This window comes from Chironomus tepperi, unplaced genomic scaffold, assembly GCF_022539635.2.
Source record: "Chironomus tepperi strain 1889 unplaced genomic scaffold, CSIRO-AGI_Ctep_v1 contig_378, whole genome shotgun sequence".
Taxonomy (NCBI): Eukaryota; Metazoa; Arthropoda; class Insecta; order Diptera; family Chironomidae; genus Chironomus; species Chironomus tepperi.
The window spans coordinates 20,726-34,851 of record NW_027226500.1 but is presented as its reverse complement, the minus strand read 5'-3'; the positions used below and the strand labels follow the sequence as shown (position 1 = coordinate 34,851).

Below are 14,126 nucleotides of genomic sequence, written 5' to 3'. Positions count from 1 at the left end.
ACTTTGGAACCACTGTTTTTGGGGATAAGGGGAGGTTTTGATTTTTTTTTTTTGTGTCGATTTGTATCGAATTCAGGAGTTCTTTGTGGATTTTTGGCTCAAAATAAAAATTTGGGGCCTGGACTGACTACCTCCTGAATACCCCCCTGGTGCATACCAATTTCATTACCCGTAAAATCAAATGAAAAAGTGAATATCAAAAATAGAAAATGAAATATAGTGGACCATTTTGAAACTTTTTCATAATTATATTAATTTTGCTGCGAGAATTTAATTAACCCTTTTTTTCCTAACTTTTTCATTTTATCTCTTTGTCGCATTGCGTTCTTTGATATTTAAAAGCGTCCATTTTTCAATTGAAAACTTTTTCATATTAATTTTTGAGTGTCCCAAAAGGTTCATTTAATTTTTTTTATTTTGAATTATATTGGAGTATGGAATAATTCTATTTTTAGGAATATTCAGGAACTAAATAATTTCACAGCAGAAACTTTTTTTGTGCAAATAGTTCAGTAGTTTAACTGGAATAGTTCGTGTTGAAGTGGTTTTGTGTATTAGTTTTGTTAGCATTTGAACACGATTTTTGAAGTTTTGTGAAACATAAGAATTCGTCTAAAAGTTATGCCCGAGCAGCATATTGTAGTTCCTAGGACGCTGCTGCGTCACTTCCGTAAAACGAGTAAGTATTTCTTGAGTGACACAAATGAAGAAGTCTCCACTACGGAGCTTTTAAGGTTCATCTAAACCTGCCTCATTAATTCCGATAGCAGCCATATGGACGCCAAACGGAGCTATATGAACGCTAAACGGAAGTAGCTTCAGTTTGATGTTAAGTAATGAAGCTTAGCGGAGGCTTCTTCATTTGCGTCACTCGGTTCCTGATGGTAAAATTTCTGTTTTTGACCCAGTTTTTCACAGCTAAAACTGAACTTTGTCGTATTGTTCGGGATTTGAACAATACAAGTCACAGTCATTAGTCGGATTTGAATTATTTTTAGTTGAGTCTGTTGTGCTCTGAGTGAGTAGCATGAAAAAAAAATACTATTTCACAGCTAAACGCAAATAAATGATACAAATGAGACATTTTAGAACAAAAATTCTAATAGTCAAATAAAACAAATAAAGCATGTTTATTTCCGACATACTAGAAATATGTACAAACACAGCGATACATGTGGTGTTAAATTTCACAGAGCAGCATTGAATAAAGCTTAAAATAGTAATAGTAATAGTAATAATCTTTATTTTACCATAAAGGTATTTTGATTTACAATTGAATTTATACAGTTGAATTTTTGGTACACAGTATTTTTAAGACACATTGATATGTAGGATCAAGTTAACAATTTTCAAGTCAAGGTTTCGAATAAATTTAGGCTCTCGTTTCGGCGGCTATCTAGCATATTACGTGATACTTTTCAGGCTCGTTCTATCCATATTCCAATCATTAGGTAATCTAGTAGCTCTCGTCCCTTTGTCTCTCGCTACACTTCAAGTTTTATGACCCGTTCCTTAATCCAACGTTGCCCAGAATTTCAAATTAGGCTTGATCTCGTACATTAAGCAGTCGAAGTATCTAAACTTCCGAAAAAGAACAAATTTGGAAATGGCTGGATTCGAACCGACGACCTTCGAGTTACCATACCAAATTTGAGCCAAGCGCCTTACCTATTTGACAAGCAAGGCACTTAACTGCTTAAATACTTAACTTAATTACTGTAAAATTGCATTAATGGCATAAATGGAACAGGGTTGGTCTGAATAGGGATCATTAGGTCTTATGACATCATTGTATGCAAATCTTACAAGTGGTTGAATGCCAGTATAAAATGTAAGTCTAAAGAATGAATATATGTCTCAGGAACCTGGAACTCAACACAAGCGAATGAGGACACGCTAGGTGTCTTTAAGAGACGCGTGCTGCGAGCGATTTATGGCCCTGTGAAGAAAGGAGAAGAATTCAGGAGTAGTCAAAAAAAAAAAGAACTTTATCTGTTATACCAGGATGCAGATATAGTGACAGTACTTCGTGCAAATCGCTTGATGAATAGGTCATGTATACAGAAGGCCAAGTGACGCTCAGTCCTTAAGGTTACTACTTCAAACTTTGTGGATGGCAAAAGATCAAGAGGAAGACAGAAAAATTTCTAGATTGGATGTGTTTAAAATGAAGCTAGAGTCCTTAATATCCCGAACTGGCAGAAGGTTTCGAAAGATAGAGCTGTCATTAGACATTCTATACACGCGGAATTGGGCCCTCGTGCAAGGAAAGCAAGTAAGTAAATAGTAGTTATTAGTGAAGGTAAGGCTCTTGAATCATTATATATACCTAAGAGTACCAATTTTATCTGTACACAAATACTCTGAAATTCTCTTGAAATTTAATTTTTGAGTTATATGCAGAGATATTTGATTACAGCCAAAATTTCAATTGAACAGGCTCAATTTATTTATTTTATATTTTTTATTAAACATCAAAAAGAGAATCTCTCAATGTGAAATAAAATTCTCATTTGAGTGTTCCTATACACTTCAATACTAAATGCGTAGAAATTTTATTTCCGTTATTCAAAATAAAAAAAAAAAAAATAAATGAAATTCATACTTCATTAATTCAATTGACTTGAAAATTATTTCACATTCAAAAAATCAAGCGGAAAAAGTTGAGCAATAAAAGGAACTCGCCTCCTGTTTAGCATTTTGAAATTATTCAACCCTTATATTTTTGAATATTATCAATTCCATTCAATCTCGAGTTCCCTCGATCTGTCTCTGACATATTTTATGTTGCGCTCGTACCCGCTTCTCGATTTAATAGAGTGTTTTATTAGTGAGAATCAATCTTTATTGCTTTTGCAGCGAGAAATAAAAAGGAGCTATAATGAAAATTATAGGAAACAAAAATTTTGTGTGGAGTGAGCAGCATAAAAATTTAATTTTGATTGAGTCTCATCAGACAATTCAAATAAAATGTTCATGCTGTATACATTATATTAAATAGGAAGAAAGGTGCGATAAAAGCAATAATGAACAATACAGTTCGCCTACAGTACAGGAAGACATAATTTCCAATGTTTATGATAAAATCTATAACAATAGCGGCAATAAGCTTTTCATTGACCTCAACACAGTGTGAGAAAAAATTTACTTTCGATGCCATATGTCCATACCTACACATCTCTCTAATGCAGTAGATAAAATTGTGGCTGCATAATTCATTAATGCTTTTCATTTATTTTTTAAGTGTTGCATGAAATCATTAGCATGTAAATGGTGCTCAAGGATGAAAATTGTGAACATTATACCGCATTGATAATTATTGCAAATGGGACATTTTAAAAAAAATTTTCATTTTCGAATGTTACATAAAAAATTGGAAAAAGAGAGACTGAACATTTTGAAGCCTTAGGTGATGTAGTGATTAATAAAATTAAACCAAATTAAAATAGTTGGAAAATATTCTGATTTGAGTTGTATTATGGTGCATTTCTATATAATGTTCAGGATGTTCAGGATATTCAGGATGTTCAAGATGATCAAGATGTTCAGGATGTTCAGATTCTCAACAATAAACAAAAGTATTTTAATAAATATATTGTCAGCTTTTAGTTGTGAGTCGAAGAGGCTCGGTGGCGGAATGGTTTAGTGTTTCGGAAAATCTAATTGTTGTAACACCGATCCTGAGGTCATGGGTTCGAGACTCGTCAGTAGAAATTGTTCAACTGTCCTTTTTCAAATTATGTATAATGAAAACGCGACTGTCAGTTTTATCTGCTTCTGTCTACAGACAGAAATGCTATAAAGTGGTTCTGACCTCACTTTAAATTTTAGGTACTGAGTGAACAGCTATGCTACATCCCCCCATTCGTTAAGCAATTGTAAGTACTAGTACATTTCTGGATCTCAATGGTCTGTATAGCAAAAGGATTTTTTGTCTCTAGGAAGACATCAAGCCAGTCGTTCACCACTGAAGTGGATGGACTCTCAGTTAAACCGACAAAATGACCAAAAACTAGCTCCTGTCCAAATAAAAAACTACAAAAAAATTCGTCATAATCAGATTGTAATTAAATAGAATTAATTGACTGTAATTATGAGGAGCTTCCTATAGCTGTTTTGCAGCTATTCTGTCATAGTAATTATCCTTTTAATGAGATATCGTAATAAGTGTACCATTTATGCAATTAATTTTGCATCAAATGCTTTATGTTAACATTATGTTTACGTAACATTTAAAGTAGATTTGGATGAGAGTCCCTCGAAGCTTTATATTTATTGATATGACAATTATTTGGATATCCTGAAATTGGAATTTATGATTCAGAGGAATCTCTCTACTGCTCATACTTTATGGATAGAGGAAGCTCACTAAAACATTAAATGAAATTTATTCAATAAAAAACACAATTTTTTTCTGCAATTTGAATGGAACAAGGAAAGGTAAATACAATAGTAGTCAAATTTTTTGAAACAATGTCAATACAACCTCAAGAGTATTCATTTTGAATTTTTCACTAAAAAATAAAAGGAAAAAAATACGGCTAAAATATATAGAAAAATGCAAGGGGGAGGAACTTAAAAATTTACCTGCATTTACATGCATTTACCTGCATTTACATGCATTTTCATGCATTTACATGCATTTACATGCATTTAAATGCATTCACATGCATTCACATGCATTTACCTGCATTTTAATAAAACTGGATTTTTAACGGATATATTCATCCTAAAAACTTTTTGATAATGTTTCCAAGATTTTTTTACACTCTGGTAACTAAATGGAGCCGAAATTTGATTTTTTTTATGGTTTAACAACCTAGTGATTCAAAAAATGACAAAATTCGACTTTTCTGAAGAATTTTTTTCCTCTTATAAGAAAATTAGTTCGAAATTCGATTTTTAAGAGGAGTTTTTCACTGTAGATTAGGGTTGGATAAATATACGTTTATATGCGTACTTTATACAAAAAAATTTACGTATATGTATACTCAAAATCACAAAAACCGTTAAATGTATGTGATTTTGTTCATTATTAAATATCATTTCTTTGTTTATAATGTTCATAGATTAAAGAGTTGAGGAATCTGGATGTTATTTAGATTTATTATGCTCTATTTGTTCGCGCTGGATGTCACTGGATCTTAGTTTTTGTTCATAATAGTTCTAAAAGTTGCTGAGTCTTATTATTATTCTGAAAATTGTCTTTAAGTTTATTTATTGAAGGAAATAATGATCCAGGATGGTACTAGATTTTATAATCCCGATTAAATTGTTTGATACAGATTTAAAATATTATCCAGCAACATTCAGTGCTACTATCCCTAACAGACAATGAGCATACTCCCCTAAATGATCGTTAACATGATTATAATCATTCAATATTATAGAGAATGCACATTTTTGTTATCAAGCAAGGTCCATATCTGCTCGGGTATGTTTACATTTCAGTAACATCCAAAACAAGGTTACTATATAATAAGATCCAGGTACATCCAGAATACTCAAATACATAACAGAATTGTCAGATAGATGCCTGTGAGTAGGTGACTAGCTATTTCTTGTTATATTTTGACTTAGCCTAGGCATTTCCTTTAGAAAGACAAACAATTTTGCCTAGGCAAAGGCACTGTATAGCCAAAGGCAATACTTTTTGTCTTTACATAGACTTGTTTATGATAAGTATGCCTATGCCTAAGCAAACCTAGCAAAGATTTGAGTAGATAAATAATGTTTTTTTGTAGAGATGAGAAAAAATGATGTACCTAGATAAATACTATTACCTATGACTAGGCAGTGCCTTTGCCTAGGTATTGTTTTTGGCTAGTCAAACCTGCAAGGAGGCAAATTTATTTTCCTTTCTAAAGGTAATATCTGTGATGGATTTTTGCCTTTGATAATAATTCGATACTTAACAACTTTGTACAAAACATCAAAGTGTATCCAAGTCAATTTAAAGTGTAATAAAAAGATCCAGTAATTTCCAGTATAATCTATAGTACACAAAACTAAAATTCAGTATCAACTAGTATATTGGATAGAAGCCCTACATTGATATATTCACACCGGGCCCTAAAAAGTATTTCAGGTAGGCCAAGCTTGATACAAAATTTAATCAGTTTAAGCGGATACGTTAAGCTTCGATTGACTTGGCAATAAGGAAAACTAATAGACAATTCGGTTTTTCTGAGGAATTTTCATCCAAATTCCAAGGAAAAATTGGACTTTTTAGAACTATTACTTTCTTTTTCAAGACTACTTTTAAATACCAATTTACTGGTTATTATCGTTTGGTTTTTATTCATAAGTAAGAAAATTCAGGCGAAATCGGTTTTTCCGGAAATTTTCCACCCATCTATAGGAAAATCGAGGCAATTCCGATATATTGCTTCATTTTCTATGGCACCTGCATTTACATGCATTTACCTGCATTCACATGCATTTACCTGCATTTACCTGCATTCACATGCATTTACCTGCATTTACATGCATTTCACCTGCATTTACATGAAAAAAATGTAAGTTCCTCCCCCTTGGAAAAATGTACAAAACTTTGAAACAAATGACTGAATGAGAGCACAAAAAGGTTTTCATCAAGAGAACGAGGAAGAGTTGGAAGTAGTTTTATGAAATTTAAATTAAGCGCATAAGTGAATATTGAGTTATAATGCTCTTTAAATAGCCAGAGTTATATATTAAGAATTGACAGTCGTAATCTTAAAAAACCAAATGTGCCTTGTTAGCTCACTTAGCAAAGTGCGGGAAACGAAACTTGGTGTTGAATTTGAGCTGCCGGGTTCGAATCGCATCATCAGTCCAGTGATCTTTCGGATGTCTAGATACTTCCGAAATTTTGATATGTATATCAGTTATTCATGGAAGCTGAAATAGTGTGAATAATTAAGGTAAATAGACTTTTTTGGCAGGACATGTTAATAGGAGACCAAAGGAAACTACATTCAATAAGGTCTTTAAGCCAAATTTTGTTGATGACATAAGAACGCGTGGAAGGCTCACGAAATCGTGAATAAAATCTGTTGATAGAGATAGAATGGCGTTTGGTATCGGTAATTGGCAGACGGAAGCCAGCGATTTTGAAAATCTTTTCACGAAGCACATCTATGGACAAATCATCGACATTAATTTCATCATCTACCTTCAAAACTGCTAAAACTAGCGATTGAAAGCAGCATTAAATATAACAATTTTCAATTGGTGTGGATATGAATACATCAATCACTCATCTAGAAATTTCCCAGTCAATATTGTTATTTGTCTGAATCCCAGACAGTATAGACAATGAACAAACAATTGCTCTTATAACTTTATACAGAAATTCCGCGATAAAAAAAAACAAAGTGATTGGTTTTATTATGAATATGTTGTATTTGTGCACTACAATGCACATGACTTGCACATACATGAAGATACATATGTAGTGAATATATCAGGATGAATAATTTTTTATTAATTTTTTTTCTGTTCGCTTCATGTGTTTGGCTTTTATATACAATTTATTTTCACGTTTATGAATTTTAATATTTGATAAATGTGCATGCAAATGTTGTTTTTAGCTTGTTTTTATAAATATATGATGGCAAAGATTTTCCTTGTTATTGGATGTTTAATGCTTGATAACCGGCTGACTCTTAGCTAATATAGAGGTCATATATTCAAGTGAATTCGGAATTATTTCCTATTTTGAAGAGAATTCATTATTTAAGAAAATGTTGGGACTGTTTTGTAATCCCAAATTTTGGGGTTTCACTTGGCTCTTACAAATCATCTAACTGTCCTGTGTTCCAGGTGGAGTATTAAAGATGAGATGGTGATCATTTTTTCTGAGACTCAACCTCTTTTTAGTGCCAAATTCTTCAATTTGTTAAGGTTTACTTAGTTTGAGACATACTTAGTTTGCTGACCGTAAGGATTAATTGTGATCCACGATCCTGCTTAATTTACGACTAAAGCTGACTCTATAAATGGCAATCAATCCAAAGTGCATTACCATATAGCTATATAACAATATTTCTGACAAGAGCTCAAAATCAACTCAGATTTTGTATTGAAAAATGGATCCAAATCATCCCAACTCCAAAAAAAAAAAAACTCAAGTCACGATCGTGTTCTGTATTTGGCTATTTGCATTCTTAATACTAAACCAATTCAAAATTCCTTAAAAGTTTTTTAAATGCGCCATAATTCAACCGATTTCCAATAAATTTTCTACTTAAAACTAACTTTATTTATTTTTTCAATTTTAAAAACAAAATTTAATTCCTTTGAGGAAGCGGAAAAAGAATTTGTGGATGCATACTGAGTTATGAAAGTTAGTTTTCATTCCAAGATTTCTTTATTTGATTTTTATCTTCTTTTCAACTGTTTCTATTGAGCTTAAAAAGCAAAAAGCAAAATATTTGCAAATAAATTTCGAGAATCTTAAACATTTTCTCATCTTATATTCCATTTCAGCCACAAACATTAGTGCTGTTGACAAAATTGATTCAATAATACATTGCAATGTGTATGGAAATTTAATATAAATTAATTAATTTCAAGTCTCCTGTCACGAAAATGCTTTTCACTGTTTAATTTAAATCAGAATACAATTAAATGTATCGATGAATAAATTTTGCCTTGCTGTCATTAAATGGTATCTTAATATATGTATGACTGAATAAATGAGTAGGTTGAGTTGAGAAGGAAATGTTTTTGACGCATTTATGTTTTGATAGTGAATTATTAACTAGAATTTCCTTCGCCTATAGTGCGGTGCTGAAGATGGGGTATCCTTTGAAACTCTTGTCTAAGTCGAGATATTAAGGATTTTACCGAATTTTTTATAGTTTACCTAATAATTGCAGTTTTGCAGGTTTTGCAAGTACGCATGTTTGCAAATCTAACTATAGCAAAATTTGGTGTTTTTCTGAGCATCTAATACAGGGTTTTTCAGTCTGCTTCATCATCTCCTTCCATCTAGAAAATCTGAAGCTGTTTTTTGTCTTGGGACAGCCTGCAAACGTCTTTAAATTCATTTCAAGGGATTGACTCGTGTGTTAATATTAGCATCCTGGAAGAGCTAATGTAATTCGACATTATTGCATAATTGATATGAGCTGTTCTCTTATTAAGTAACGCTCATAGAGAAAGAGTAGGTTAGCATTCAAACAATGACTATCATTTTCATCGATATATTGTTACAGAACGAGTTGAGGAGGTGTTACTGACAGCGAAAGGAGTCTAAATGTCAGATTGAGAATACACTAAGTGCATTTTAATCTGCTTTTGCTGAATTCACGGTTTTTATGTTGTATAATCCAAATTAACATCTTCTACAAGTTGACCTTGTTTCCTTTTAGACCATTGGTGTCCAACCTATTTTGTGCGACGACATACTTCAATCCTACAAAATTAATATCTGCACATTATGAGATCTTTCATAAAACAGTAGTGTACAGCGACACACGGGTTACCCATCACTGCTTTAGACAGACTATTAAGCATCAATAGACAAACAATAATCCAAGAACAGTCTAGCCAGCGAAATTACACTGTTTTGTCTATTGAAAAATGCATTTGAATGCCAAGCAGTCAAAATGAGAACAATTTCAACGTAGCATGTACATATGCTTACCACCTTGCATGTGTTAAACATTAAAATGATATACAATTAATTATAAAAAAGAGGCAATTTTTAATTTCGGTTTTTTGAACAATTGGAAAATTTTTATTTTATTATACTTTTTGCGTGATATAATAGTAATAATATACTTTACAATGAGATATAGGATATAATAATAATAATAATAATAATAATAATAATAATAAAGTTTATGAAGCAAATAAAGGAATAAAAGATGTATGCGTAAAATGTAGGTGTGTAATATGGAAATTAATATTATTATTTATAACACATTGATGGGGGTATGTAGCACTTAAACTTATAAAATTAATTATTAACCATGGAATGGTCTTTGGCACTAAATAAACAAACAATAGTTAAAAACGTAATAATAATAAAAAAAAAATATATGACAGAATTAATGCTCTTATTGACATTAAAAAAAATTCCCTCTTTTCCCATTCACTCAGCTTTTTTTCAATTAATAAAAGCTCTTTTTTTTTTCATTCTGTCTGAGGATATATGTATTTTTTTTTCATAAAAAACTTTATATTTATATACGTATGAATATAAAACGAGATTAAATTATCAGTCAATACATCTTTTTTTTAGAATGATGCAATTTATGTATGCGGATATAAATGTATGTATATATTGAAGTTTTATGCTTCATTGTCATGAATTTTCATGCTTCAATTAACAAATAGTTTCATTTTTATGCTTCCACATACCAGATATCTTGTTTTATATAATAAAAATATACGATATCTTTATAGGAAAATATAAATTTGTCTAGTATGGAATTGTTAGATATTTAGTTTCTGGGTAGTAGCTTTTTTCTTGATTATATGTAGCATAGAAATAGTTTGTGGAAGCAATCTTGTCATTTAAAATTCGATTGAATGTTTATCATGAATTTTTAGGAAAAAATTGGTACAATTTAGATGTAATTAAAAGAGATTAAAATTGAGAATTATTGATATGGTAGAGGATTATCTATGGGAGGATGTATGTTGAGAGGCTGGAGCTTGTGGCTTTGAATTTGAATTTTTCCAATAGCACAAATCGATATTTCGATCAAAATTTAGAATTCAGGCTTTAGAAAGCTCTTAAAAGGAAACTAATGTTGCACTAGGCATTGAAAATTGGCAAGTGAAGCAATCGACAGAGCCAGCGTCAGGTGGCATCAATAAGAGGTCATGGATCCAAAATTGAAACTAAGCAGTAGGTCCCAAGACGCCACAACTCTGACTTGGTAAGAGATTCAGTTTAAATCTCTAATCATGCTAGAGTCACACCAATCAAGTGCCTGAATTTGAATATTTGAATCGATAAACTCACTTGTAATATTGAAGCTTGTTGGCTTTGATGGAAATTTATGGAAATTCTTTGAATTTGTAGGAAAATTCACTTTTCAACTCCTCATACTATTGAGTCCTCAACAGACAATTTCTCCTATTTTATTGAAACTTTTGAGAAACAGGTGAGGTTTACCCCTGATAAAGTCTCATAAATCTATCAACTTTGTTCAACATGCTACTGTCTAGCCATTGAAAATTCAATAAACCTCTCAATTTAACAAGAAAATCTCCTTAAAAAAATCAATAAGTTTGATTGAACATCCCAACCACAGATAGACATCGCATCTATTTAATTATAATGAATACCAAAAGTTTCTCCATTATTTTCTCGATTAATACCATAAATAACCTTCTTCATCCTTATCGTCTATTGATTGAAAATGAGGAGGAAAGAAAAAAAAAGTTTTAGGGAAAAGAAGCATCTTATTGTTTGTCGAAAGCAACAATAAATTTCCTTTCAATATATTTGCTTCTTTCATTCATTCTACAAGCAAGCAAAAGCAGCCAAAATCGACACATATCTTCCGTTGATTCTGATGAACATTCAATTAATTTCAATTTTCTTAAAGGCAATGAGGATGTTTCTAGTGTATATCTACTAATAGTCCATTAATCTTTCAGTTTCATCCTTCTTTTTTGTGCTACTACCAACACTTCATTTAGATTACTTATTTGTCTAGTAGAGTATCCAATCTATTGATTTCAACTCAATTTTTTTTTCTTTATCTAAATTAAGAGTACATTCAGTATATGATGAGACTATGTACTTAATGTCTTGGTGTGAATACAAGTTGATATGGATTTTCTGGTAGAGCAAGTGATCCAAGTGTGACTTTAATATCCTCACCATTAACAGTACTAATGTCGAATTCCTTCAATAAATTACTAACTATGGCGAAGGCAACAACTTGTACCAATTTGTATCCCATACATGATCGTCTACCAACACCGAATGGTATAAAATGATCTGGCTTAATAAGTCGACCATTCGAAAGGAATCGTTTTGGTTCGAATTTTTTCGGGGCTTCCCATAGCGTCTCTGACATATTTAAATCGTAATTGTTGAGGAAAATTAATGTACCGGCTTTAACTGTATAACCTGCAGCATCATATTACGGACATGAGAGAAAAAAGAAAGGAAAAAGTAAAGAAAAAATGTTCACATTAAAAATCCATTAAAAGCATTTCGCAATAAATCAAACTCACCATCAATGGAACTGTCTTGTGACGCAACGTGAGGTACTATCGGCGATGTGATGATTCTCAATGATTCCATTATAGTAGCCTCTGTGTAAATTAATTTATTGCGATCTCCTATCAAAACTGACTTTTCACTACGCTCATTCAACAAATTATCTACTTCCGATTGTATATTCTTCTGGATTTCCTTATCTTTTGCGATAAATGCGAGAGTTTTGCATACGAAATTTGCTACTGCTGAGTGTCCGCCAATAATGTCTTCTAATGCGAATAATGCCTGTGAAAGAATTGGAAGTTTATTTATTTGTTTTTACAAGAACGAAGGTCCCGTCAAGTATGATGAATTCCTCAAAAAAGTGGGTTGGGAATTCCAAAAACTTTCAAGACCAGACGAAAAAAGTGACTTACCGTTTCCCATTCCATGCGTGGTTCAAGTTTCTGCTTCACGTGATCAATAAGCGACTCAATATAATCATTTGGCTCATTGCCAATATTCCATGTTGAGTATCGATCTGTTATGATGTTGTTTAATATAAATTGACGAATTTCATGTGACCATTGTTCCATTTTCCTCATATTTTTGTATTGGAATGGTAATAAGAATGGAAGGAAGTCGGCGGCAGATCCTTGATTTACTTCCCTGTTTTAAATAAATAATTAAATTAATTAAAATTGGAACTAAAATTTAAAGAATCTCTTTTTTGGACATACCAGAAGATCTTATCGAAATTCCTGATCAATGTTTGAAAGTTTTTATCATTGCGGTCAAAATTGCGTGTTGTAAAATATTCAGTGAAAATGTTTCCACATGCCTCCATAACAATTGGCTTAATAGATGTGCTCTTTTCATTTGCAATATCGTGACGGATTTCAGATGAAAGTTGATGATAATTTTCAATTGTAATATCATTAAGACGATTGAAGCTCATGGAGAATTTTCGTGGGAATGTGTGTGTTGATAGCATGTCACGTCTTACTTTTTGCATATCCGACCAGTCACAGAATGCCAATGCTAAGGAGATTAAATTTTTTTAATTTAATAAACAAATTGCAACAGGAACGGTAATGGTAGTAAGGAACAAAATAAAATATGAATTATTATAACTTACAATTCTCCTTATTTCCATCGAATAACATCTGGAAGCGCTTGAAATTGGGACGTGAATCAAATTGGTGGCCCTTATAAATCAGAACTTCCTTAATATTTTCCACACCATTTATCACTAAACTGGGTACATTTCCCATTTGTAATTTTATCACATTTCCATATTTCTCAGCTAAGTCACTGAATGCTTGATATGGTATATCATATCCATCAAGTACATCAAGATTTCCAATAATTAATTTACGTTTTGGTCCTGGCGCTTGCCTTTCATTATTATTATTCTCATTGGTTCCGTTGTTGCTACGGAATATATTCAATTGACTCAATTTCGATTGCAATTGACTTTTTAGTGATAATTTCTTTTTCAATTGCTTAACATTTAAATCATTGGCAATTAAAACGATTGTTAAGATGATGCATGTCAACATTATATAAATTGTGTTGGAACTGAACAATAAAAACATTGAATTATACATTTTTTTAATGATTTTTTTTACTGATTTTTCGGCACTAAAAATTGATTTTTTTTGTCACTTAATATTTTTTTTATTTCTTTTCACTTTAAGATTTCTTCTGTTTTTTTAAGGTTTCTATTTTATTTTTTATATTTTTCTGTAAGGCACTAAAGAACTTTTACCGACTTGTTGTTCGATATAAAGCTGAAGATAATCTGACTTTTCGTTGAACAGAACTGTCTTTTATACACAGATCATTTTATATAAAGCTGATGAATAAGATTATAATAATTTACTGTATAATCAAGTACACAGCCGCTATGCCTTATCCGATCGACACTTCTTCTTTCCTTTTATACTTTTCTGTGTTGTATTCGAAACAA

General features: G+C 31.6%; 1 protein-coding gene across 1 annotated transcript; it reads right to left on the bottom strand.

Moving 5' to 3' along the window:
- Positions 1 to 10,231: 10,231 nt before the first annotated feature.
- On the bottom strand, positions 10,232 to 13,764 carry LOC139096273 (cytochrome P450 307a1-like). The gene is made up of 5 exons (XM_070647963.1): positions 13,293 to 13,764; positions 12,895 to 13,195; positions 12,592 to 12,823; positions 12,190 to 12,460; positions 10,232 to 12,082 (listed from the first exon to the last, which is right to left on the bottom strand). The coding sequence occupies exons 1-5, from the start codon at positions 13,762 to 13,764 to the stop codon at positions 11,751 to 11,753; spliced, it is 1,608 nt and encodes a 535-aa protein (XP_070504064.1). The 3' UTR covers positions 10,232 to 11,750.
- Between the last annotated feature and the right edge of the window lie 362 nt (positions 13,765 to 14,126).

What these genes read in the sequence shown, in the direction of transcription:
- LOC139096273 (XM_070647963.1), bottom strand. Translation starts at nt 13,764, where the DNA reads ATGTATAATTCAATGTTTTTATTGTTCAGTTCCAACACAATTTATATA. An exon ending in AATTTCGATAAGATCTTCTG is followed by an intron (nt 12,824 to 12,894) that starts GTATGTCCAAAA and finishes TATTTAAAACAG; the next exon opens with GGAAGTAAATCAAGGATCTG. An exon ending in ACAAGACAGTTCCATTGATG is followed by an intron (nt 12,083 to 12,189) that starts GTGAGTTTGATT and finishes ATGATGCTGCAG; the next exon opens with GTTATACAGTTAAAGCCGGT.